The 27,317-nt window shown below is 40.8% G+C and overlaps 2 protein-coding genes across 2 annotated transcripts; one reads left to right on the top strand and one right to left on the bottom strand.

Annotated features, from left to right (window-relative positions):
• Nucleotides 1-679: 679 nt before the first annotated feature.
• On the top strand, nt 680-2,163 carry LOC140374097 (malate dehydrogenase, mitochondrial-like). Its single transcript, XM_072460881.1, has one exon. The coding sequence runs from the start codon at nt 807-809 to the stop codon at nt 1,818-1,820; it is 1,014 nt and encodes a 337-aa protein (XP_072316982.1). The 5' UTR covers nt 680-806; the 3' UTR covers nt 1,821-2,163.
• A 448-nt stretch (nt 2,164-2,611) lies between these two features.
• On the bottom strand, nt 2,612-13,070 carry rspo3 (R-spondin 3). Its single transcript, XM_072460882.1, has 6 exons — nt 12,296-13,070; nt 8,589-8,783; nt 7,853-7,996; nt 7,621-7,767; nt 7,220-7,405; nt 2,612-3,313 (listed from the first exon to the last, which is right to left on the bottom strand). The coding sequence occupies exons 1-6, from the start codon at nt 12,390-12,392 to the stop codon at nt 3,087-3,089; spliced, it is 996 nt and encodes a 331-aa protein (XP_072316983.1). The 5' UTR covers nt 12,393-13,070; the 3' UTR covers nt 2,612-3,086.
• Nucleotides 13,071-27,317: the final 14,247 nt, after the last annotated feature.

Here is a 27,317-nt window from a genome sequence, read left to right as displayed (position 1 = left end):
AGGAGGTAATTCCGTTTGCACTCACAGATCGCAGCAATAGTTATATTAGGGTTAATTTGTTTCTCTTGGCCCTTGATGAGGGTCATTTGACTGGTAGAACAAAGGACTGCTCTGTGGTAGAACACTGATCAGGAGAGGGCGGCTTCAGACTCGTGTAAAGCTCCAAGTATCAACATTTTGTACAGCTAAAATATAACATGGAATTTGATATTAACGTCAATTGGTCACGGAACTAATAATTACGACACAAGCTAAAACTAAACACGTTTAGAGTCATGTTTTGACTGCAACAATGACAAACGGGTTGTTTGAGACAAACATACGTAAAACAGTTGCAGGGGATAGGGAACGTGACTCTAATTAGCACAACATTAGCTGCAATAGCAAGACGGAGTTCATGAGACGAAGCTAACATTAGCTTTTAGCAGAGCGACACAAAAAGCAAAGGAAAGCGTTTCCTCGCGAGTCAGATAATATAGCAAATACAAATGATGTACCTTGAGGTTTCGGCACGGGTGGGATGTAGTTGTACAGTAAATATCTGTATTAATTTGTAATGGAATTCTTCCTGCTGATTACATCTGGCTTTGTTTTCTTCTGAAAAAGAAGCGAGAGGATAAAGACAGCTACGTAGCTGTACGTGATGACGTAAGCTGACGTAAGTGCGTAACACGCTTATCTTCTGCGCATGACTGTTAGCGGTTCTTCCTGTTCGCTCGTGGCTAGAGGACGTTGGTGTCATAGAGGAGAGGGGCTCTGCAGGTATTTAGCTTCACTAAACTCAGTAACTAAGTTAATCAGCCGACATGTTTTCACGAGCCGTTAGACCCAGCGCCAGCCTGGTCCGCGGTGTGTGCACCACAGCGCAAAACAACGCCAAAGTAGCCGTGCTCGGAGCGGCTGGCGGCATAGGCCAGCCTCTGTCTCTGCTCCTCAAGAACAGCCCGCTGGTGAGCCAACTCTCCCTCTACGATATCGCCCACACTCCCGGCGTGGCCGCGGACCTCGGCCACATTGAGACCAGAGCCCATGTCACCGGACACATCGGTGCAGACCAGCTGGACGCCGCTCTGCAGGGCTGCGAGGTGGTGGTGATTCCCGCTGGTGTGCCCCGTAAACCCGGCATGACCCGTGATGACCTGTTCAACACCAACGCCACCATCGTCGCCACCTTGGCCGACGCGTGTGCCCGTATCTGCCCTGAAGCCATGATCTGCGTTATCGCCAACCCCGTGAACTCCACCATCCCCATTACATCAGAGGTCATGAAGAAACATGGTGTGTACAACCCCAACAGAGTGTTTGGTGTCACAACCTTGGACATTGTCAGGGCAAACGCCTTTGTGGCAGAGCTCAAGGGCCTTGATCCAGCCCGTGTCAATGTGCCAGTCATTGGAGGTCACGCAGGAAAGACGATCATCCCCCTCATCTCCCAGTGCACGCCTAAGGTCGAGTTCCCCGCTGACCAGCTCAGCGCCCTGACCGGCAGGATCCAGGAGGCGGGCACCGAAGTGGTGAAGGCCAAGGCCGGCGCTGGGTCTGCTACTCTGTCCATGGCTTATGCTGGGGCCCGTTTCACCTTCTCCCTCTTGGACGCCATGAATGGAAAGGAAGGTGTGGTGGAGTGTGCCTATGTCCGGTCTGAGGAGACAGAATGCAAGTACTTCTCAACTCCTCTTCTTCTGGGCAAGAGTGGCATTGAGAAGAACCTGGGTCTGGGCAAGCTGACTGCTTTTGAGGAGAAGCTGGTGGCTGACGCTGTCGGCGAGCTCAAATCCTCCATCAAGAAAGGCGAGGACTTCGTGGCCAACATGAAGTGAACAGTAGCATTTGGTTTGTAGAACATCTGTCGTGGATGTGATTGTCTGATTTGTGGCATCTAGAGACAACACGCACATCTGTGTTTCTTCTTGTTTTTCTTAGCAGTAATCTCGCTTCAACAATCCTGCCCAAAGGATCATTCACTGTTCCTCTGCTCTGGGACGGTGCCTTGCACATATAATTTATTTGTCAACTGTATTGGCACTTGTCCATTTGAAAATGTAAATTTTGAAAGAAAAGTATATTTTCATGTAAAAGTGTATACAGGGGTTTCTCTGCTTTACTATTGGAACTGTGTAACATACAGATGCATAGAAATGTTACTGATCAGCAAATCACTCCCAACAATAAACGGTTTAAACTGAAAGTGTTTTTCTTATGTAAGTGCATCGACACACTGTTAAAACAACCTCTACTCATCTAGGAGTTTAACTTTGCTTTTCCTCACAATTCAAACTGAAGCCGAAACATGCGCAACCTTCCTAAGAAGCTATAACTTACTCAAAGTAGCTTAAAGCTTAACTTAATATTTGAGAGTGCACTTTGCTTGTCAAATGTCTCCAAGTGGCACACTCTTGGGATTTTTCGATTACCCACCTTAGAGATTAGAATCCTCAGTATTTACACTTAACGTTGCCATGAAAATAAAAGGTATGAAGAGATTCCGACACCGGGACAAAGTCTTTACAGGTATTTATTTCACGTACAGGTGCTTTTGGTTTCTATTAGGGAGATTTACTGAGAGCAGTTTTATGTATCCTACACAAAGAAAACCAGTGGCAGAATGTCATGCTTTGCACAACATTTATAGAACGACAGGTTTCATCTCTTGTTCAAAGAGTTGGCTAAAAGTATTTTCTTTACAAAGTAAATAGATGTACTGAACAGGAACAACAATCATGAACAAATTGATCTACATAATGTTGCCACAAATCTACATTCAAAAACCAACGTGGTACTAGGGACCCATTAAATAACCATATCAACAAGTATATAGTATAATTCTGTCTTTGTCCATTTGTCTGATCAAAGTTCAGCCAGTTTGACTTTATCTGCTATCTCAGTAGCATCTCGTGTTCTTGTTTCATTTAGCAGAGACTCAGCGGTGGAAGTTATGAAGTCATTTACAGAGAACATGCATTTCAGCTTCTTGTGGCCCAAGATGTCTGTGCACAGTTTATCCAAATCCAGGTACTTAGCAGCAACACCCCTACAGAGAGGGGCTTAAAGGGAGACAGTGCAGAGAATGAAACAGCACAGGGGGCTCAGTCATGGTGGGCACTACTGCTGTGCTGTGTGTTCTCAGGTGGGACAGACTCTGAGTGCTGGGCTCTGCGTCTCCTGTGCTCCGTTTTGTTCCTGTTGTCAGAGTTGTTGCGCTCGCCAGGGTCCCTGTCCCGTTCCCTTTTCCTGTCCCGGAGCACCTCTTGACTGCCCTTGTCCCTCCTGTTGTTGCGGGGTTTTTTGTCTCTGCGCTCATTCTTTCCTCGCCCTGGAAGAACAAAAAAAAAGAGTCATGTATTACCATGGATCTAGCTGTACTTTCGTTTCACAAGTGCAACTCCTCATTATCTCCACCAGAGGTCAGTGTTGACTTACAGACAGCCATAGTGCCAGCTGCTCCTTCTCCCTCAAACCAGGCCTTTGTCTAAAATAGAAAGGCTTTAAATAAATCCCTAATTTATCTGTGCTTGCAACACCATGTCATAAACAAAACCAGGAGTGCTGGTATGCTCCAGGGTTATCTCTGTCTTAGATAGAGTTATTAATGATAATAGTAAGCTCCGCCTCCAGGGAGGTTGGAGACAGGACTGTGAGTGCACTGGTCCTTCCTGTTGTTGTAGAGCTGCTGTCGGTGTGTGAGGGAGCGGAGGCACAGAGGGCTGGTGGTTGGCTGGCTGCTGGGTATTGTGAAACTGCTGAAGTAGGCAGTAGGCACCAGAGCAGACAGATCTCTGTGCTTTCAGCCTCCTATCCCCCTGCATTTTTCCTCTCAGTCTCACCCATATGGTACTTAAAGTCAGGATTTCTTAGAAGGACTCTATCTCATTTTACAATCTAAATCTACAAGTGTCTACTAGGCATATTCTGTCTTATTTTTATTTTTATCCTATGGCAGATTTAAACTGTTTTCCTTTTTGATTTATATTGGTTGTTCATTGTTTTATTTTGCCAAAACAAAAACAAGTTCCTATGTTTGGGAATTCTGTTCATTGACAATGGCAATAAGCCTTTTCTGATTCTGATAAGGGTTGTGGTATTCGACTTAATTTATCTTATCTAGCCAAGAAAGTCCCCTGTTTAATCCGTGTGGCAAAGACTGTAGAAAAGTCTGCACTTAGTTTGAGTAGGAGCATCATCCATGATAAATGTTCTGCATGTCATTTGTCACTGCTTCCAATGGAGACAGATATGAGTGGCTGGATGAATGCAGTAATCTGGTGCTTTGACTCATTCAGTTCTGCCTCTGTCCTCTATAAACACAGGAAGTCCCCTTTGCTCTCATTGTTTTCTCTGCCCTGACACTATAACTATTTACAACTTCAGTGGATTAGTCATACTGTAGCCTCTGTGTGTTTGTTGAGGAGAAACCAAATGTGCGCCCGTGTTGAGACGATTAGCTGAGTGTTGATCAATCAAGGGTTTAGCTTGTTGGACCATTATCTGAGGATTTTGGATAATGGTGTCCAAATGAGACACCTTGTCCTGACAAACATTTACACTGTGTTGTATTAATTTGGAAATGTGCACGTTATTCAGTTGATAAGTGAAAATTTCAGTTGATTGGTGAAAATTTCATTGACACGATAAATTAATTCAATTCAATTCAATTTATTTTTGGAACGCAGAAAATCACAACAGCAGTTAACTCAGAATCAAATAATGATTGTTGTTGTTGCTTTTGAAAATAATAGTTACAAGTACCAATACAGGTAGTTACAGCACTTTTGGATCAATGATACTAGTTTAAAATCTTGTTTATATAATATTAAAGCACAACACTTTCACTTTAACGGTAGTGTGCAAACATTTATGCATCATGTATCATGTCAGAAAATTACTTTAATAGTCACAGTCAGTTCATGTGCGTCAGTGGTACATGTCCCATCTTCTTGTATGAGAAAGCTCATTCTAAACCATGAATAATAAGATGGGAATCCAAATATGTCTCCAACTGCCTGTAACTATAAAATGATTAGCCAGCGAGCACAGGAAATGATTAGATCCTGGTGCATTATCCTCTAAAGTGATGGATAAAGTAATGGATATCGTGTGCATGGTTGAAGGAGCACTGTGTGTTTTAATGATGCCATATCCTCCATGGCAGGCGCTGTGTCGTCCGGAGAGCTTTTGGCGGGAGCCAGGCACGGATTAAAGGCTACAAACTGTCCCAAGAGAGGAATGCCCACCACATGACCAGCAGGATGTGTGTGAGTGGACTGACACCCCTGTCTGACTCCTATAACTCAATTATCTGTCTCAGCGGGTAGAAAACATGAAGCTTTGTTGCAGCGCTGGAGGTGAACAGGTTGAGTGAATGATGTGCACATCTTTTGTTTGGCCTGACAGAAGAACTGAGCCACTCTTCCTGATTTAATGTCAATGATTTACAACTTTAAAACATTTGCAGCCAGCATGTTTTTGGCATCTTTTAACAAAAATTCCACTGTTATCTTGCAGAATTGTGGTTGGCGATGAAAGTTAGGCTTTGTTTTTAATATGAAACAATAAACCTGTTGCATATTATAGTCTATACTATATGTTATGAGGTTACCAAATTTACTAACTAACTATTACTATTGGTAATATATATTTATTGTGATCCCTATAGTACGCTAAAATATGTTTTTTTCCCATTATTACACAAACAATACTTTACGTCTATTGTCATTAGTTTTTGAGTGCATTGCAAAGACAGGAGTGTGATTTTGAGGAGGAAATTGTCAAATATGAGTGAAGATGTGTGCAACTGTTGTGTGGGAGTGCATGGGGATGTGGCAGGAGAGCAGAGGAGGAGGATGTATCAGTGTCGAAGGGCTGATGAGGATTACACAGGGTTGTGGGGGTCAGACCATCGACCCTGTAGCGTGTGTGCAGAAGTAAACAGCACAAAGAAGACGCCCCAAAGATACGTTAATTACCGGTAGCTCTGTTCAGTGGGGAGGCTCTTGGACTGGGCCAACAGGGGAATGATATGTTGAGGCAATAGAAATACTAAATTGATTTAGATTTCTAAATTGACTCTGATTTAATTATGTAAGATTATAAGGTGCAAGCAGCCGAACTCATAGGCACCGTTTCACTGGCAAATCATTATTGTAACAAAACTAAAGTTTATCATTTCCAATTTTGCTTTTTAACCTGCAATACTTTCAACAAACTAAAGATGGATCATGTGGTAGTATTTGAGCACACTTATGTTCTTGTGTCTGTAAAGTAGAGGTCTGTCTGGATTATTGAGCATGTTTTCTAATGTGTGTGTTGGCAGCTGTGGGGATAAACCATCACTGATCCCCTGGTCGCCACATGCCTCCCAAGGGGAGGATGTTGATGTTGAGCTGGCTGTTCCTACTCTTTTTTGTGCTGCATCACACACACACACGTACACACAGACACAGACACAGTTTGTTCTGTAAGTGTGAGGCCCCAGGGGACTGGATCTCTCTCAGCCTGTCTGCGATCTGTCATTTAACACTACAGAGCCCAGGCTCAACAGGCAGCCGCGGCCGCGGTAACCACACACACTGTGTACACAGAGCACCAGGGACTTTATGAAGACAGCCTGTCTGAAAGCAGTTTGCGCCCGATTCATTAGAAATGATTACACTACTCCTTGTTTACTAGGGACGCAGAACATTGTTCCTCTTTAAATCCAAAGAATCTTGTGGGAAAACACACATAGATATTGCAACATTACACATTTGTGTTCCCCCGCCATCCTCAGCCTGACCACGATGACAATCCTCTGAGTAAACAGGCATAGTCCTGAACGGAAGAACACCAGCTCTGATTGTACAAGCTCAAGCACCAACGTCTGGAATTCATACAGAGCTGAAACTTTGCCATATGTCACAAACACAATTATGGCAGGAGCGCCATCGGTCAGCAGCTGCTTCAATAGAAATACACACAGCCTGGGACAAGGGATATTTTTCTTGCATTGGAGTTCAGAATGCAGATCCATATGGCTTTCTCAGATCACAATATTCCACTGTAAATCTACTTCTGCAGGCACTTCTCAGGATCCCATTAAATGTAAATAAAATAGAGGCAGTGAATTATTTGTGATTCGATTAATGCTTCAATAGGGATTAAAAAAATACTGTTGGTGAGATAAATAGATAGATAGATAGATAGATGAATAGAAAATAATTGGAATTTGTCTGCAATTACTGACCTGGACACTTTCTTCTCTTGACCAGGCACTCCTTGATCTCGGAGATCTCTGGGCATGGGCGTCCAAAGGGTGATGGATACTGCAGGACCAGCCTGGTGCGTGTCTCCTGACCCCTCCTGAAGCCACAGGTTCTCCCTGAGCGAGAGCAGGGGCTCCACTCACTCCATTCACCCACCTCACAGTGCACTGTCAAGAGGCAGTCAAAGGTTATTGGACCCATACATAGACAGCTGACATCTGTAAAATCATTACAGTTCCTTCATGTGAGGAAACATATTAAGTGCTGAATAGTATATTATAAATAATGACCTGGTTTGATAAATGTGGTTTAGAGTTTTCTCTACAAAACAATGTTTAATCACAGCTGCTTATTTGAGTGAGAATTATCTACTGCTTCTGACCTTGTGGGGCGCACTCCATGAGTTTGTCATTGAGCTCATAGTCCTCAGGACAGACATGGTGGCACCTCCCTTGGAGCTGGTACAGCCCTGCTCTGCAGCGCGTGCAAAGCTCACTGTTCACACACGCCTCACACTCTGCAGGGCACCCTGAGACAATGACAGGATTAGAAGCCCAGTAAGGACTAAATCCCTATATTGTATTTACTGTATGTAGTTTCTATGATATACTCACTGTGCACACACTCTCGCTGGATGTCGCTGTGCATCAGCCCATCGGGACAGCTCTCCAGACATTTGCCCAGGTGGAGGTAGAAGCCCGGCCGGCAGCGGGTGCAGAAGTTCTTGTTAAAGCAGGAGTCACACTCGGACCTGCACTCTGACAAGGAAACACAGACCCACCACCTCAGTTTATTTAAAACAGACAGGTTATGGTGTGTGTCGTGCCTGTTAAATATACAGCATGTCTCAGAGTGTCCATGTGTGCACAAAGATACAGTTGGGAGAAGAGGCCTCTGTGGGCAGCTTCATGTCTATCTGATGGTTGAGTCAGAGTTAGACAAACATTTGATTTAATTTAATGTCACCAGAAACATCATTCACAGATAAACAGGCCTACATGAATGTTTATCTAAAGCTATGGGCTTTTCAAATTGGCCTTGTAAAATAATTCTTGTGGCTACGCATTAAAGAACAGTTGTTCTGATGTCTGTAATATACAGTATTTTCCTCAAAAGTACACTGGCTTTTGATTCTCTGTGGCCGGAATATTTAAAATGTCTCTCCAGTAATAAATATATATATTGGTATATAACAGGAATTTAGCCAGGTACAAAAATGTGAAGATATTTTGAAAAATGAAACTGAATGCTATTATATTAGGATATACTGTACAGTCTTAGGTGGCACACTAAAGGTCCCTAGTAACACCTTTGGAGTAGAGTTCCTCTTAAATATGTGCTATGTCTTACTTGTACAAGTGTTTCTCTCCGGTGAGCGAATATCGTAAAATCCCGGAGGACACGACGTCATGCACACTCCGATCTGCTTCATCCCAATCCTCTCCAAGTGCATGAAGTATCGCGGCTTACACGAGAGGCAGCCATTGTAGTCGGAGCAGGTCAGACAGCCGCCTTGCTGACACCCTAAGCCCCCGCTGGAAATCTCTGTTGAACATAAAGCAGCACTGATTATTAACACTGCTAAAGTTTTAAGTGGAAAAAAATTCAAGTTCAGTAGTGAGCCAAAACGTATTATTACGTCTGGCATGGGTATAGATCATGGATGTAATAAATTAAGTATAGATCTCTGTTTACATCCAACAACTTCTCTGTATCATTTCAAGATAGGTTTGAGATTTGGACATAGTGCTGTTGTGACTCAATGGAAAGAAGCATTTATTTCTGGTGTGTCTGAAGTGTCTGGGCAAATACTGTATCAATTTGATGTCTTTTTTTGAGAACTGTTTTTAAGAGTTTGGCATGGTATTATTATAAAAAAATGTATCGCTTTTGCAGTGTTTGCGGTGAATATAACCCTCTGCCATCCTAATATTCTTGCAGTTTGGCCTGGACAAATGGTGAAATAAGTTATGCAACAATAGGACCAAGCAATCCAAACCCTTAATGAGGCCTGGCTCCTTTGCATTTACATTACACAACAGCACCATTGCTTTTAAAACCCTTTGTAGTTGGTTAGGTTTTTAAGTTTTTTAAATATTTAGAGCTTGTGGTTAAGGAAACATATTTTAAAAAGCCATAATGCGTGACTAAGGCGTATAGTGGTCTAATTGCCTCCTTTTAGTGACAGATGATGGCAATATAAATGTGCACAATGTTGATAGTCTATAGCGTGGCAATGTTTAGTTTACTTACTATAAGCGTAAGGCTGTATGTAAGTATGCAGCCTTCTTTTGTAGATACAAGCTGAACCTGCAGATTGTATGTTGACTATTCAGCGTATTTACAGTTACAGTATAAAGCAAAGTGGGATATTTTGTTGATTATAGTTCTCCAAATACATTTAGGTCCTTCAGGATGTGATATTTATTGAAAAATAACAAATAAAACCTAAGAAGCTGTGGATATTGAAAGTGTACCCCTCTCTTTTCAGGGTGATGTATGACATAAAGTCAACTACACATTTCTTATACCTAACTTCATTTTTTTTTTTCAATACATCTCAAAACTGTTTAAGTATTTCATATTTTGATATTTTCACTGGAATCACTGCAATGTAATTAGAGATGCGACGTTTCAGGAAAGATTCAGCTTTGTCAGTTACATACAACACGTTGGCCTATATTGCATTCTCCCACTGCCTATATTTTTTATATGCTTTGTCTTTTATTCACAGTGAACTATAAGCAGATAAATGGCACCACAGGGTTAACAGATGCAAGCGCTGAAATGTACGGTCTATGGTGGGGGATTATCTTATCTTATCTTATCTTATAAATTATGCTTACCTGTAACACCTGTAACATTATTATCTATCCATTTACACAAATAGTATCTTTAAGCTTGGCATTCCATGGCATCAGATTAACCTTCTTGGCCTGCCAGTTTACCATAGATCACAGACACTTTGTTTGAAAATTTCAGCAATCTGTACAATTGCTGTCCATTTGGCTGCACGCTTCTGCCAAGCCTCTGATTCACAGAAGACTTAAAACCCTGGAATTTGGCCTTGCCTTTGCCTCTCACTGACATAACCTCAGTTGTGCTGTGGTATCTGGAGATACATACCAACAAAGTCACATACAAATAAACACATGCACACATCGAAACAGATGGTGATGGGAGAATGGAGTTGTGCAAGTGGTAACATCGCAAACATGCCCAAAGTGATTGTATCAGTCATTCAACAACTCACACTGGCAAAGATGAGAACAGACAAGCTACATATACACTTCTCAGTGTCTCCAAATTAATCCACACCATCTTTCCTTTGTTGGTGATTTGTAGATGGTTAGAGATGTTATGGCCTTTCTGGTGTGCCCATGGTCTTAGAAGTAGCTCAGCGGAGTACTATGAGTGTTTACCAACAGCCAATCATGTGTCCTGGTGCTGTTGCCATGATGACCAAGTGGCCATTGACTCTCATCTCTGTTATCTTCTTTGTTGCTCTGAAGTCTGCACTCATTCACCCCATCACCAGCTAATTCCCTGTTCTCCTCTTATCAGGGGAGGTCTTTCTACATATCACACAGCAAATTATATTACTATAATGAAAGATCTTATGCCAAAATACAACTTCCTTAATTTGAAATTAGATCATTTATGAGTTCTAGTTAGTGCTAACAAATGGTCATTTTCAATTGTTGCTCAATGTGTGCAATACGTGGGAAAGTCCTAGCTTTCTTAAAGAAAGATATTGTGTAAATAGGTCCTACTTGAAAAAATGTTAATGTCTCTAGTTCATGGGTACAATATTTTATTACATAACTCTTCAAACATTCTAAAATGGAAATTATTCTCAGGATTCACAGTACATTTCCCTTTTCAAAGCGCTGTTATTGAACAGCATCTTTCACACCTCCCTGTTTACAAAATGTCTTTCAAATACTTGACATAAGTTGACATTACTGGGTCTTTTTATTTCCTTGGCGTGTTTTCAGTCATTTGACCAAGCACATTGTATAGGCAGTTGCACTCTTCTGGACAGAACAAACAATCATAGCTTAGTCCTGCGGGGATGACCTAACCTACATTGAGCAGAGCTGCCAAAAGCAAGTAACCTCTGAACCCCTTAAACCACATAATAGTTTACCTCAGATACTGTGTTTTAAAAAGGTTAGCTGTGGTTGTCGTAAAAAGGTGTGGGAAAAGGCCAAGTGCAAACAGAGCCATGTGGGTGAAAGTAAAGAGTGTTTGAGCCGGTAGCAAGAAAATAAGTTAGACAACATTTTCAGAAGGTCTATTATCATATATCACAGACTCTTTTGGCAAGAAGGTACATGGAATATTCCAGTTATCTTGTCTCCAGACTTAGTCACACACATCTGGACAGACTCAGTGAAAATGTGAACAAAGGAATATTTACTTACAGATGATATAAGTAACATAATGAAGATTAGGGGACTACAATAATTATGATTCGATTATCTACTGTTTGAACATACTTGAACCCCACACAGATCCACAGGCTAAGGGTGTGATATTAATATTTAGGCTAATCTTTATGTTGGCGAAATATTTTATACAAATACTGATTTTTTTTTTTTTAATGTTTGGATTTGTTAAAAGCAGTACAAAACCCCCTGGTCCCTCTGCCCCTGAGTGTCACTGTTCACACCGCTAGAGAGCGACTGTGACCGATGACTTGAGCTAAACTGCACGCAGTCTATTTCATTATACGGGCCTCCAATGAGATAACTGTTAGGTTACAAGCACATATAAAGTCTTACTGTGGCTTCCCATTGAGGCAGTTGGAACAGAGCCGTTTCCTTTACCCATTAGGTCCTTTTTTAGGTATAACAATTGTTTCAGCAAAGATTTTGTTGCTTGGTAAAATACTTCACACAAAAAAAAATCTACTCAATTACTCATGAAATTGTCAAATATCTGTCCACTACTAACTACCGGGGCCAAGATAAATAAGGTTTATTTAGATTTGGATGGGCTCTTACACCTGGAGTAATAAGGCTGGTTGTGGGTAGTTCCATTATTATACTCACGTTTGTGGTGCCGGTGCCTGGAGCTGCTGTGCTGACCGCCAGTGTAATCCATACAGTATAATATGATCAAAACAAAGGAGATCAGTTGTAATTGCATAGTAGCCCACAGATGATATTCGTAAAGCCAATGTCAATATAGTGCACAGAACTTATTAGATAAGATCCCCGCGCGTATTCAAGCCAAAAAAAGACAATTCCTAAACACCACGAAATTCCCTGCTATGTGATATGAGATCGTGGTGATAGTTCACGCGGGCCCATTGATGCCTGGCCCGCTCGGACTCTATCATCCTGGATGGGATCTTCATTCGGAGTTGCACTGACTCAAGGCACCAGTCTCCGCGCCGTCACACTGAGCATCCCATTGGAGAAGACGCACTCGCCGAGAAATGTCATCCGACTGGCACGAGAACACGATATATCAACCATTTGTGAGAGTAAAAATGTTGAAAAAGGCGTGTTCATTCCTCGGGAAAAGTTACATTAATAACATCCATTTGCAGCTCCTGGTCGACTGTGCGTCCTGAAATGTGCCGTGCGCCCCGCGTGCGTAAAGAAGCGCTTAAGATCTAGGAATATTCCCAGCGTCAGTAAAACCTAATAATCAAAACATTTCAGCTACTCACTCTAATTAGCACTTGGCCAATTTACTTTAGTGCAGCCGTGGTGTGGCTATCAAACTCTCCCCCCCGTGTCTGTCTATCGGCCGCGCGCCACAGAAGTGAATGTTTCTGCACAGCACCAGCGCTTTCTGCTTTGCGTGCAGGATCCATTCACTCCCTCCCGCAGTCCCGCTGATGACTTCAGCCCTCTGCTGTCTCTCTGTCTCTCCCTCTCCCCCCACGAGCTGCAAAGTTTATTTAGAGGGCAAACCCCCCTGTCAGGCACAGAAAAAGAAAGGGAGAACACTCTGGAGTTATTTTAACAAGGGTAATGTGTTCTGTGGCTGCCTTGATACCTGGCCTCATCGCGTTAAACGTCCAATGTGGATTAGAGATAGAAGACAATAGGAATAGTCATTTCAGTAGAACTTCTCTCTATTTTTATTGGCGAGTTAGTATCCTGCGGGTTTATTACTGATGCAACGTGCTCTCGTTTGTTGATTGTAGCTCGTGTCCTGACTCATGAAGCAATAATGTGGAAGGATTTCCAAACGCTAAAAGTTATTTTTCAATTGTCATAGGTAAATTCTAAATTCAAGGTGTAGCCGTTGATTGAAAACAGACATGGAGAGTCATGAAAAGAAACAACAAAGGGCAGTAAATAATAAGTCAAAAGTGAATGCTGCTACAACACAAATACGGAAATCCATGAGTTTCAGAATGATGAAAAATTAGGACTGTTGGCATGGCAATTAAAGACATATCCTAGCTTTTGAATTGTGAAAAGTCCTCAAAAGGTTGTCAATAACAGGAAAGTGCAATCGAGGAATAGGTGGCTCAGGCCTGTTGACTTCCACCGTTCACTTTACTGTATCAAATGTGTTGTGCGTCTGTGATTATGAGGCCGGACGTGGGGACTTGTCCAGCTTAGGGAGCTCAGACCACTGGCCTGTAACATCCAGCTTTGTGTGTTTTTAGGTTTAGAGTTTCCATTGGTTTGTTTGAATTGAACCTACAAAAACAAATATGCTACACTATGCTATTGTTGTGGCACTAATAACTGATAGCCATTTCCCTCAATTAATTGCTCTTGACAGGGGATCACTATATAGGTTGTATAGTTTTTCACCTCTAGAGGGAGTTAGCAGCAGCATAAAAACTTTGAGGCACATTTCAGTGGTACAATGGTACCTACTATTTATGTCTCAATTGGTTGTGAACGTCAGGTGATAGATAGAAAATATGTCGAGTGCTTATGTGATATGTTTTTCTTAACAAAGTTATCACTGAAAGTGCTCTGTCTTTCTGAGCACAATAATACCTTGTTTAACATCAGTCAGTAGTCTATTTTTCAGCAGAACCACAGTCATTATGTTCCGGTTTGAAGGGGTTTGGTAATAAATGGTGAATGCAGATGGAGGAGTGGATTGTATGGCCTCATTTATCTGGCTGCTGTGTTGATGTTTCATGGTAACATGTCCACTGCTTCTCCTCACTGTGGCTTCTGCTCCTTCATCAGTCACCGGGCTGAAGAGTGCTATGCAAACACAAGACACACATCTTCTTTATGGCTGTACTGCCCTATTGTCCAGCACTTTCCCATGACCGGAAACAGTGTATATAGTTTGAGTCATTACTCTTTCAACCTCATTAAAAAATGCTTCGACTTATACAAAATTATAATGGTTTAGACAGTCACACTCTGGTTCATGCGGAATCACACAAGTTACATTGTATGAACAATGTATGCTCATTCAGTCCCATTGGATTGTATTTTTGCTTTTTATTAAAGCTGGAAAACACAACATTTCTATTCTTTCTATTCTAAACGGGTACATTTTGTATCTTGCAAAAACAGCTCAGTGCATGTTTTCTGTAATAGTAAAATGTTTTATGTCTCATCAACAAGTGGCCTGAAAGAAGCACTCTAATTGACTGTGCCCTGGTAGACCGACCACATTTCACTTTGCCGTCTGAAAAAAGCTGTTGTGTACGCCTTAAAAGTAATGCATGCTAATATTAACAATGTGCTAAAGAGTTTGTAACAGCTAGGAACTATTTCTCATGACCCTGACCTGTAGACCCGGATGCTCCTCTTCTGCCTGGATGAACTCTCTCTACATTAGATGAACTGCTCCTCTTCTGCCTGGATGAACTCTCTCTACATTAGATGAACTGCTCTTCTTCTGCCTGGATGAACTTTCTCTACATTAGATGAACTGCTCCTCTTCTGCCTGGTTGAACTATCTCTACATTAGATGAACTGCTCTTCTTCTGCCTAAATGCACTTTCTCTACATTAGATGAACTGCTCCTCTTCTGCCTGGATGAACTCTCTCTACATTAGATGAACTGCTCTTCTTCTGCCTGGATGAACTTTCTCTACATTAGATGAACTGCTCCTCTTCTGCCTGGTTGAACTCTCTACATTAGATGAACTGCTCCTCTTCTGCCTGGTTGAACTCTCTCTACATTAGATGAACTGCTCTTCTTCTGCCTAAATGCACTTTCTCTACATTAGATGAACTGCTCCTCTTCTGCCTGGATGAACTCTCTCTACATTAGATGAACTGCTCTTCTTCTGCCTGGATGAACTCTCTCTACATTAGATGAACTGCTCTTCTTCTGCCTGGTTGAACTCTCTCTACATTAGATGAACTGCTCCTCTTCTGCCTAAATGCACTTTCTCTACATTAGATGAACTGCTCCTCTTCTGCCTGGATGAACTCTCTCTACATTAGATGAACTGCTCTTCTTCTGCCTGGATGAACTCTCTCTACATTAGATGAACTGCTCTTCTTCTGCCTGGTTGAACTCTCTCTACATTAGATGAACTGCTCCTCTTCTGCCTAAATGCACTTTCTCTACATTAGATGAACTGCTCCTCTTCTGCCTAAATGCACTTTCTCTACATTAGATGAACTGCTCCTCTTCTGCCTGGTTGAACTCTCTCTACATTAGATGAACTGCTCCTCTTCTGCCTAAATGCACTTTCTCTACATTAGATGAACTGCTCCTCTTCTGCCTGGATGAACTCTCTCTATACCAGCCACCATCTCTGTAAGTAGTTCCGCCCGTACAATCTATCTAGGATGCGTGTCAATCCTGGACTATCAGCAGCCTGTCTGTTTGTGGGAGTAGGATCTCTCCTTCACTGTGGTTCTTCCCAATTGAGAAGGAGGGTCTAAAACAGAGGATGCCCTGACAGTTATCCATTTGCGAAATCCCTCTGAACGTTGTTTAATTAGATTTTCTATTATCATTCATTGTTTGATTCTCTAATTTTCTGTTCGTAATATCAACAACTCCACCGTGACAACTGCTGTTGTGATAAATTGAATTACATTTTAATACCTACCTGAGGTTAGGTGTACAAATCAGGCACCCCAGTTATAAATCAAGATTTCAAGTACAATGCTATTTGTTCTTGTTCAATTTAGTTTGTACTAACTTTCACACTACTCTATTCAGTATACTAAATACTATTCACTGTAATTATAAAGATAAAGCCATGTGGATGAAAAGAAAATATTATTGTGTAAATCCCCTTTTTCTGGCCTTTTCTGTCCCATCAGATTGGTGTACATAGGGGAATAAAGGTGGTCTTTGTGCTGTATCATTCGGCACCAGGTGAACTATCCCATGGGGGCAGGAGAGGTGTGTTTGGGTGTGTGTATGTAGGATTGGGGTGCCGAAGGTTAAGGTCACTTGGTCAGTCCCCGGGAACGTCCAGTGAGAGAATCAGTCGACACCTGTAAATGAAGTCGAGCAGGTGCATAACCCTCCCAAGAATGGATACACAGTACGTTTCTTCTTCCTTTTTATGACATTTAGTGCTATTTCTGTCTCAGTTAGTTTGTGTCTTGGATGCACTAATACCCCTCTCCTGACTAACATTATTGGTAATACTTTGTAATATTTTGTTTGTGGACAGTACAATATAAAGGGTTTGTAGCCATATTCATATAAGACAAAAATATGAATATGTTGATTCAGTGGTCAGATGCTTTACTAACTAGACACACACAAAATGTTGTCAAAGTTCTCAGCACTTATTGAAAGTACCTTTGGTAAAGTGTAATGCCCTGTCTTACAAATCAATCATTTCCAAAACTCCTGGGTAACAAGCAGCAACCACAGTGCAATGTGTTTTATGTAGCAAATATCTGAACACTATTTAATCAAATTCTACTTTATAAACTTGTTATAAGTTTATAAATGTTATAACCTCGTCCTCTGGTCCAGTCCCTCTCTTGTCCCACTCACCACCCGTCTGTCATCGTTAAAGTCCTCATTACCCGGACTATAGTGTAACTCATAAAATTCCCACATGACTTTGACAGTTTTTATCCACTGTCCTGTCGTCGGCTTTTGAATTAAGCTGCCTTCAGAGCGGACACCAATTGATAGCGCGTGCCTGTCTGGACCCTGAAAAAACACAGTGGCTTATAGTGGCCCTCTAAGCAGGTTTTCTGACATGGCATGTGTTAACGCGGAGAAAATCCTGGTGGCAATCCTGCACATTCCCTCAGCATGAAGCAAGCATACTGATACGATCCCAGACCTGGCAATTGACTTCAATAAGCAGTGCACATGTTTGAAAATGGAGAAGTTCTAATATGTACATGTGCTTCCTGAAATCCTATCGATGACAGATGACCAGGATTTCTCTCGCCTAAATATGGATAAAGATTTGGGCAATGTATAGATGTAGATTTATATGGATTAGTAATTGAACAGACAATTTCATAGTCATTTGGATTGTGATGGTAGTCAAGGACAGGTCAGAGTGAACTCCAGTTGTCAGCTGCGCACACAGACAATGAGCATATAGAAGGTCATAGAGTTAAACTGCTCTTTTTTCAGACTACAGGGAAATCCTCCCAGGGCCACGTCCATGGACCTTCATACTATATTTCTGAAGATTATAAAGCAGTACTAGTGCTTAAATGTGACTAGGAGAACCACCTTAAATCTGGGACTCAACAAACCAAATCTCATGGTATTCTATTCAAAATGCCCTAAACCTTTTGTGCAATCACTATTGTTAAAATAAGTTTGAAGGGGACATATTATACAAGATCCACTTTAATGAGCTTTAAACCTTGTTACAACAGTGTATCCTCATCATTCGAGTTGTATTTTGATTGACGCATGCATGTTAAAAAAACATATAAATGTCAATCTGCTGCTTGTTGCAGCTTAATTTACTGCACCTTTTTAGATCAATATTGAAGCTTACAATGGACAAAATCTACAGTTATGATCCATACAGTTTAATATATTAAGTACCAATTACTGTTGCATCCCTACTTTCCTCTGCGGCATTCACAGAAATGAGCTGTGAATCTCAAGTCTGCCATGGAGGTGACCCTGAGGCATCCCCTGCACAGGCCTGACTAATCTGACCATGAGTGTGGCATTAACTCCACATTCTTTCCAAAGCAGCTTCTCTACTTACCCTATTTCCCCTCGAGAGGAACATTTCAAATACACCTGTGTAGAATTGTCTTGGTCCTGGATCTTCATGTATTTTATGATTATTTCATAATATTTTAGCTAAGGTGTGCATATCTCGAGGAAGTGCAGTGGTCAGATTTACATTTACACAGATGTGACCAGTGCAGAGTATGAGTCCAAATTCGTCTCTTTCTTTGTTCCGTTGTAGGAAAAAACCTAAACTAATGTGTACTTTGATACCTAACCCACAGCTTTTTTTTTTTTTTTTTAAGTAATAAATTATGTCAAAAATAGGGCAGAAGTGCACAAATCAGCCACCTCTTGAAAAACTGAAGGCGTAACATTGCACCCAGTCTGTGTTTCTTATGGAGCCTTGAAGAGACCACAGCTGCCCAGGAAGTTTTAATCATCTTCACTCCAACTTTTTCCCATCAGTTGTTGCCGGGGGTAACAGATGGGGCGGGCCCAGGTATGTGTGTGATGTGTGGGGCATCTCCAACATCAGGCTGTGCACAAGGGAACCTGTGGGTTACTTTATTAATGTGTAATATGCATTGGGGAGTCCTTTCTTTAGCCTGATAAGGGGGGCTTTGGCTCTTGGGTCATAACAGGCCCTCCACTTTTGTCTGTGCTCACTGAGCTCTGCAGAAAGTCCTGTGTCGGGACGTCCCATTGAAGAAAGTCCTGTGTGCAAAAAGGGTGGAAATATGCACAAATCTTAAAATATTAGTAGTTGTTTTTCTTTTCATTTACCGCTAATGTTTTGAATAAAATATCTGAAAAAACGTTGTTAACTCAACATTTACATTTCAAGAAAGTTGCTTTCTTTATGTAATAAGTTATTAGTTAGTTGCTGTCTTTGATTACTACCTAATTTTCAATATCTATTTAGCTATACTTTGTGACACATAGTTTTGGAAAAAAAATGGTTTTACTATCAGCCGACCACCACCGCACGCACGCATTAGTCAACATCTTTCTGAAAAACACCTTTTTATTCCATGTCTAGATTATTTCTGTTGATTTTTAGCGAACACATGGTGCAGGAAAAGCCCTCAGAGAAACTCCAAAACTCCTCACTAAAGTCAGAGAGTTGAAAGAAGGCAGATGGCTTGTGCTTTATTTTTCTAGTGAACAATTTCCTCTCAATCTGAACACTCCTAATGGAAAGAGGCTGAATTAAAACATGTGTGAAAGTGCAATTCAGCCCTCGATTCTTACCATGGCTGAACAATCTCGGCCAACCACACTCTGAAGAGAATTTGTCCTTTACTAAGCAAATTAATGCGGACATTTTTCCACACAGTAAAAACAGGCTTTCCTCCTGCAGCAGCTCTGGACACATCTGGACTCTTTAAAGGGAGTGGCTAGTGTTAAGTGATTCCAAGGCCTGCTAAAGAGGTACAGTGGTTTCATAATTATTGTTCTTCACTGTGGTTTAGGATTGACCATTACTAAAAACAAAACTCAACCTTATGACCTCTTTCCTAATTAGGATAAGTCTGCATTCTTGTGTTTTGATCTGTTCGACTGTATGCTGAAAGCATATTATAGTATTCGGTATATTATAATTCATTACTAGCGCTGATACAGAAAAATGTGCTGAATCAGGTATAACTTCCATAATATCTTTTCAGCAAATATCCTGGTTGCGCCTTCAATTTAATGTAACATCCCAGAATGTCTCACTGATACAAAGCTGTCATATAAGGCCATTTGTATTGAGTTAAGTGTATTTTGTTGTTGGTTAATAATGAATATTGGCAGAAACTTAAAGCGAAAGTATAATTATCAGTATTGGAACTGAAAAACGTAAACAATAAGTAAATGTATGCAATAAATAATGAAATCTGAGTCATACCTTTTTAATACAATGGACCACAGAACAAAAATTGGATAAATCTACACTGCTTATAATACTTCTGTTATACATTATTTCATTAGCTGAAGTAACTCACTACCACTAGCACTGACACAATGTTTTGGTGCTTTCATATAGTCTTAAAAAATCCACACATGTCAGGCTACTCACCGCTCTTACAAGCAATCCATTTTGTGTTTGAACACCACTCTAATAAAAATATCTTGAACCTTCAAACCTACACGAGTTAAGAACTGCTGTTTATAATTAAAGCCAAATGCAATTGGCCAAGACGCAATGCATTGCTACATGTTTATCTTCATCTAACATGGACAACATACAGGAATAGTTGTCTCTTTTTACTTCTAATCCATTGTAAAACTGTTTGGAAAAACCCAGGGTTACTCTAGTGCATTGTGAAAGACTTTATTCCTGTGTTGCCTGCACATGTAGCTCAGTAGTAGCACAGCACACACATGCGGAGCACGTGGGACCAGTAAAACCTGAGTGATCTGTACAAGCAGCGGAGAGGGGTGACCCTCTGCACTGGCTGTTTATGGCCAGTGATAATGGCCTCACAGTAAAAGCTACAGTGGCCCAATTATACTGCACAGTTTGTGACACTCACAGTAGGCAGTTAGTTAGAAAATCTCTGTGCAGTTATTTGCAGTGAAGCATATTACAACATGGTTTAGCTCACTTTCCTTGTGTTAAAATCCAGTTGTAAATTGTATTACCTCAATAGGCTTCTGCGCCATACAGAAACTATGGAGAAAACCCCCCCACAAAAATCATATAATTTCAATTAATTTTGTGTCATAGAAGACGGACCGATCCTATGACTCACCAATGTTGCAATTCAAAATGAATGAATATCTTCTTTTGACTTGTTTATCATTTTTCAAATGTCTAGTTTGTGACGGTATCAGATCCTTGTAATTATCTTTGTACAATGTCCAAATGAAAATCATGAACTCCCTGAGGCAGACAGTACTGATTGAGATTACTGATTGCAACCACTTAGTTCCAAGGTCATACTTGTTTTGAATATGTTCTTAAACCAAATGGTCTCATCCCTTCCGACATGAGCGTTGCATATTTTAATCAAACAAAGAGCCAAGAGAAGCTTATGTCTCAGATTGCACCTACCGGTACTTTCAGAATTCTTGTATAACGTAATACTGTATAATAGTCTTGTGTGGATGCAGTGATGTTGTCCTTAGTGAACCTCCCCTCCAGGGTCAAGTCTTCTGTCATCAGTTTTTAGATGACAAAATGTGATAGTATGATTTAACATGTTTGTGTTATTCAGTTGTGAGAGGAGAAGCACATATTTGACTTTGTAAGGAGATCATTTGTAAATAATTACCATGTGTAGTTCACATAACATTCATGAAAGGTTTTAATGTCTTTACTCAGTGGCGCTCAATGGCCTCCACATTGACACAAGCGGATGTGATATACTAATGTCATGGTTTGATCCATCAACCCAAAACATGCACAACAGGTAAAATCATCCAGCTACAGTAGTTTGGACCAAGCCAAGCCCATGATCTGGAGATGAAATGACACACACTGCTCCCAAAAGGTCGTCTCAGCATCATTGAAGGATGGGTCCTAAGCAGAGGGCAAAGTTCCCCGCAGAGGCAAGAAAGTGTACCTTAAACTTAAGCTGAAATCATGTTGTTACTTTAAGTCTCCAAAGACTCAGCGTTGCTGTAATAGTCCCCTAATACTCCACCAACATTTTAAGTTATATTAAAAAAGACACATAAAAAACAATTTAAATTGGTTTGTGTACATTTATGGAGCACTACGGTATGTGTTTTACCTTGCAAACACTCATGTATATTTATTGACAAGTTTTCCCCCCATCCATTTTCTCCTATCATGATTCATGATGCATCTTCCAGCTTCTCCTGCATAATCACTCCTCATTGACAGGTTCCCCTGACTGTAACTACTCATGTTTTATTGCACAAGACGGTATCATTTAACCCAAACAAATTGCTGAACAAAGGGCCACCAGCAGCTGAAGCTCAGGGCGGATTAGTCGATTTATATGTTTGTTATAAAGTGTTAAATCAAAGTTATTAGCCTGTAATTGTTTTTTACAAGAAGTCTCTCACTGCTACTGCCCTGTGGGGATGTTTGGTTTTGTGAGATAGAAACATTTTCTCCATCTGTGCCGTCTGCTCAGGATTTATGATCGTATGTTGGAGTGAATCTCAGAGGCATCCACACTTTCAGTGATTGAAGAATGGAGCTTGTATTTATTGCACCCTAAGAGGAATATTTATCATGATGCACTATCTACACTATTGCATTGTTTTGTGATGTTAAAATCATTATTCTCAGTTCATGTACACTCAAGAAATGAAAAATTATAGGATATTGTATTATAATTTCTTCTACTGAAAGTGTTTTTCAGACTTCCTATAAGTGATCTGTTCTTCTGTATCTACCTCTGTATCTACCTGCGTTGCACCAATGAAATTTCCCCATGTGGGACAATAAAGGAATATCTTATCTTATCTTAATATAGTTTTACATTTCTTGAAAGTACCTTAAATCTGGAATTTAGCAGTTGTACGTACACTGTGACCTTCCACAATGTTGCATTAAAGGTGCACCATGTAATTTAGTGGAGGATCTGCTGTTTCATTCATTCATTTCATTTCATTTATTTATACAGGGAAAGCCCAATGAGAAAAGTTCTCTTTTTCATGGGTACCCTGTTAAAACACAACACAAAAAAGCAACAAACAAAAAGGATACTAAAACACAAATAAAAACATTCAATAAAATTAACCAATACATAAAACACATATACATACAATATGAGATAAAATTATATAACACAAGTGCATCGGCACTGTGGGTAGTCCTTGACCAGTTTTATTGCACAAAAATATATTTAAAAACAAGGATTTGTATTGTGAGTAGGCCCGTCTCTCCACAGATCTGACCTGTAACTTGGCCTGTTGACCACATTAGCAGAGGTGGATAGGGTAGCCACAATGTGTAAAAGTAAAAAAAATATGTTGGCATACTACTACTTTAGTATGAGTAACTGTCAGGACGTAACATCTGATTTATAATTTGAAATTAATGTAATTTGAAGGAAAAAACATGAATAATGTGCAGTATATGAAAACCTAATCCTATCTGAAGGAGCGGAATAAGAAACACAACTGTTCGAATCATTCAATAATGTCAACAGGAAGCTTTTGTCACTTATATATGCACACACAGTGGGAAGAGGAACCAACATTTTTATTCAAGTAAGAGAAATGTTTCTTCAAGTAAAAGTATGAGTAAAAGTATGTGGTCCGAAAATGATAAAATTTCTTCAAAAAGTCCATCAAGTAAATGTGACTGAGTGTTACCTACCTCTGCATACCTGTATTAGTATTGGTATATATCAGTATCTGCTGTACGATGAGCAAAAGCCTGGAATTTTCAAACATAAACCATTTGGATCATTTAGACGTCATAAAAAGTCATTCCTCGAAGCTGATACCTCCTCTGTTTACATTACTGCACAGGGAAAAGCTTCAAGACGCTGCAGGAATGTTCAAAATGAGATGGCATTTCTGTAATACGCATGTAAGCCACACGCTAACGCTGGTTTATTTTGTTATGCAAGTGATGACATCAAGGTACGTCACATCCAGATAACTTCCAGCTAACTTGGGAGATCCACGAGGAGCCATTATCATATTAGGAGCTACAAATCAGGATAAAAATCTCCATGACCTGCCAAGAACAGCTACATCCAGAGTCCCAGTGCGGCCCAAGGAGTTGTCCTCCAGCTATTTAATCACAGTTGTTTTAGTGCTGGTAGTTAAGTGGTGCGATTTATGGCTGTGTAGAGAGGTGTTGCCAGAGAACAGAAAAACACAGCCTCATTGAACCCAAGGAGCAGCAGAGCACCAAGAGGACAGGGACAAGTTTGGATTAAGCTTTACCTCAATTTGACTGCCATCATCCTGTTGATATATGCTATACTTAGACCACATGCCCCCTATCTCTTACAATAAGTCACAGTGAGAGGCATTAGGACTTCATAAATCTCAAGGATGACACTGGTGTTCGGACGCCCAAAGGAACACACACGGTGAATGGACACACTCCTGGAAGATAAGTCCAGAGCTGTAAATATGTCGAGCACCGAATCCCATTGGTGTTTTCATCAGTGAAACGACTGGGCTCAGTCCTGCCAGGAGGAGAGAGCGTGCCCAAAAATTATGCATGGATGATGAGAAACATGTCAACACTGCATTTAAGTGTAAGCTTTGTTACTCATTTTTAAGGCGGTCCTGAGAAAGTTCCATCTTGAGAACGCCTTTTAGGTTGGGAGAGTTGAACTGAGGAGTGTTTATCTGTTAAGTTACCTTTGAGTTTGAACAATTACCTCGGCTCCAACTTGTTTCTTGCTCTCACAAACCATCCAACACGCATTTACACAAATCTCAAATGTGTGCACAATATTAATGGTGTGTAACCGGGGGTGGTTAATGACCCCTTTTCACACAATCTTAAAACAGGTAAGGTCTTAACAGCAGCAGTGTTCCACCCAACAACATGACAATGGGGCTTATGGGCTGCCACTGGCTCCACCACAGCCCTGAACCCAGAGCACACAACACACACACACAACAAAAAAGGTTCTAGGCCTCATCTTACCTGTACCTCATCGCATCACCATTAGCAAAGGGCCTCGAACTGAATGGTGCTGCGGCTTGCAAACCTAGCAAGTTTGCAATCAGCGACACATTCACTGATACGCTGTGATAGGAAATTGTAATACAACCTGATATATACTAGAAACCACGTGGTTACATTTAAAAACAAAATGTGGAAGAATTGCCATCTAGGGGACTATTTTTCAGCAAAAGGGACTGTTAAAATGAACTGGCAGTTGTAAGGTGCCTGAAATATGGGTCTGAAGCTGTTGCATTAGCTGGTTTTGTACATGTGGCGGTTGACAGAAAACCATGAATAAACACAAAGAGAGCATACAATTTTAACTGTGCATGTAAAGCCCTAGCAGAATCCAGGAAATGATCCTTGGATTGTCTTTCTTGAGAAACTGAGCCACTGATGAGCTGCTGACACATGGGTCGTAACACAAGACATTTTAACATGCTAATAATTATACTCCACAACATTGATAAGTGAATTGACTAGTACTTCTCTTTGTGCTGTCACGGGTTGAATTTCTTTATTGTTTAAAGTTACACTTAAGGAAAAAAATAGGGCAATTTTGGAAGGATACCAGGGATCTACAAGATATACACCAGGATTATCTGATGACAGCCCTGCACTAAACCAATGACTAAACCAAAGACTAATCCTAGTCCAAACCTTTGAGTTAAAGGCTTGGCCCTTGGTGAACTATCCCAGCTCAGACTCGTGTTTACACTTCAAAAGGGACACACTCCCTTTGCCCTAACGTGCCCTCAGACAAACACACTACACCTACTACACTCTCAGGCACCAGCTCATGAAGCATCTGGAAAAACAAATAAACGTACGTAAAGTCCCACCAGTCAATGACAGGACAGAGGAGGACCCAATTCACTCAAACAGCTAAATATGGAATTGTTGTAATTTTAACCATATATTCTGGAATTTTCATTCATTTTTTATTGTTTTTGACAAACTTCTGAGAGGACATTTGGACCATTTCTTTCAAGTGTGTGATGAGATCAAAAAATGGAACCAGAATTAAGATCCAATCTGTTGAAACGTGTTTTAAATTGAGGATAGGTGAGGTCTAAACTTTATTTTTGAAGTAGCTGTATTACCTGAGTTATTTGTTTTGACCCAGTACAAAGTGCATGAACATTGGAATTAAAACTGTTACATATAAAGTTCCCTAATGATAATGCCGTGGAGATAATCTCAGCTTTTGCCACTCTTCCCTCCTCTTTCTCTCAGAGTCACGGCTCATTGGAAAACAAACATCCTGAGCTCCTCTCCTCCCCACTGCCCGTCTATAAACCATCCCTCCCTCGCTATCCCTTCATCCCAAACCCAGCCTCCTCTATATCTCTCAGTTTTAGCTTGTAACCGTATCCTACCTGCAGAACCCTTTCATGCATTCATCAACGTCAGCAGGCAGGACTGTCCCTCACAGGGGAAGAAAAAACAAAATACAACATTAAATTGGAGAAAAGATGGGCATGTAAACGTCCTGCAGAGAAGGCATGTGTGAAATCAGGACTATGGGCCCCTTGTTGAGCCTGAGAGCCACTGGTTTAGGGCAGAGTTAGAGCTGGCTTTGGAGACAGCTGGTTGTCTAGAGAGACATTGAGAATTGTTTCAAGATGGCTGCAGCTATTACTCAGCAGTTATTATCTTTCTTGCTGAAATATCTATTGTGATTTGCCAAAGTAACTGGCCATTTTAGTTCTATTTCTATTGTTGATACGAATCAGTCCAATGACATTTTGATCATCAATGGGGTATCTTTATATCCCCATATGCATAGAAGATCTTTGACTTTTTTTTTACTGTTTAAGAATAGTCAAAGATCTTCTTTTTTGTTGAAACAGCATTAGGTCTGCCTGGTGCAGAGGTATAGTGGGTATGCTGTGGGCACACGTGAACACAAAGAGGAAATGTAAAATTCGAATACATAAAGAAAAAAATGATGTCCTTGCTGGTGGGTTTTTATAATAGTGTCTAGTCTGTAAAACTGGTCATTTAAACTTTTTTCCTAGTTCACACTAAACCTTTGGCATAATGAATGTTTCGGGTGCATGCTGCTTTTTCAGGAGATGAAGTGAAAGAAGATTGACCTCCCTTGCAGTGTCAATCCAACTGTATCCCATAATGTGACGTACTGTATATAGAGATGCACCTGGCTTGTTCTTCCATTTTGATGGTCAAGTTCATTTGGGACAATTGGTCTGATATCCCCATGTGGACAGTCCTGGACTAATGTAGAATATGAAAATTGGGTAGAGCAGTTTTAAATAGAATGATTAGTTAAGTTTTGAGGTTTGTTGAGGTGGGTTTATGTAGGAACCGTGACTTGATGCCACCAGCGTGTCCGAGAATTTCTTTAATCAGTCCCATGCTGCAGGGGA

This window comes from Eucyclogobius newberryi, unplaced genomic scaffold (genome assembly GCF_026437365.1).
Source record: "Eucyclogobius newberryi isolate DKJ021-1_F unplaced genomic scaffold, fEucNew1.0.hap1 SCAF_3, whole genome shotgun sequence".
NCBI lineage: Eukaryota > Metazoa > Chordata > Actinopteri > Gobiiformes > Gobiidae > Eucyclogobius > Eucyclogobius newberryi.
The sequence above is the reverse complement of the archived record's forward strand: the minus strand, read 5'-3'. Positions and strand labels throughout refer to the sequence as shown.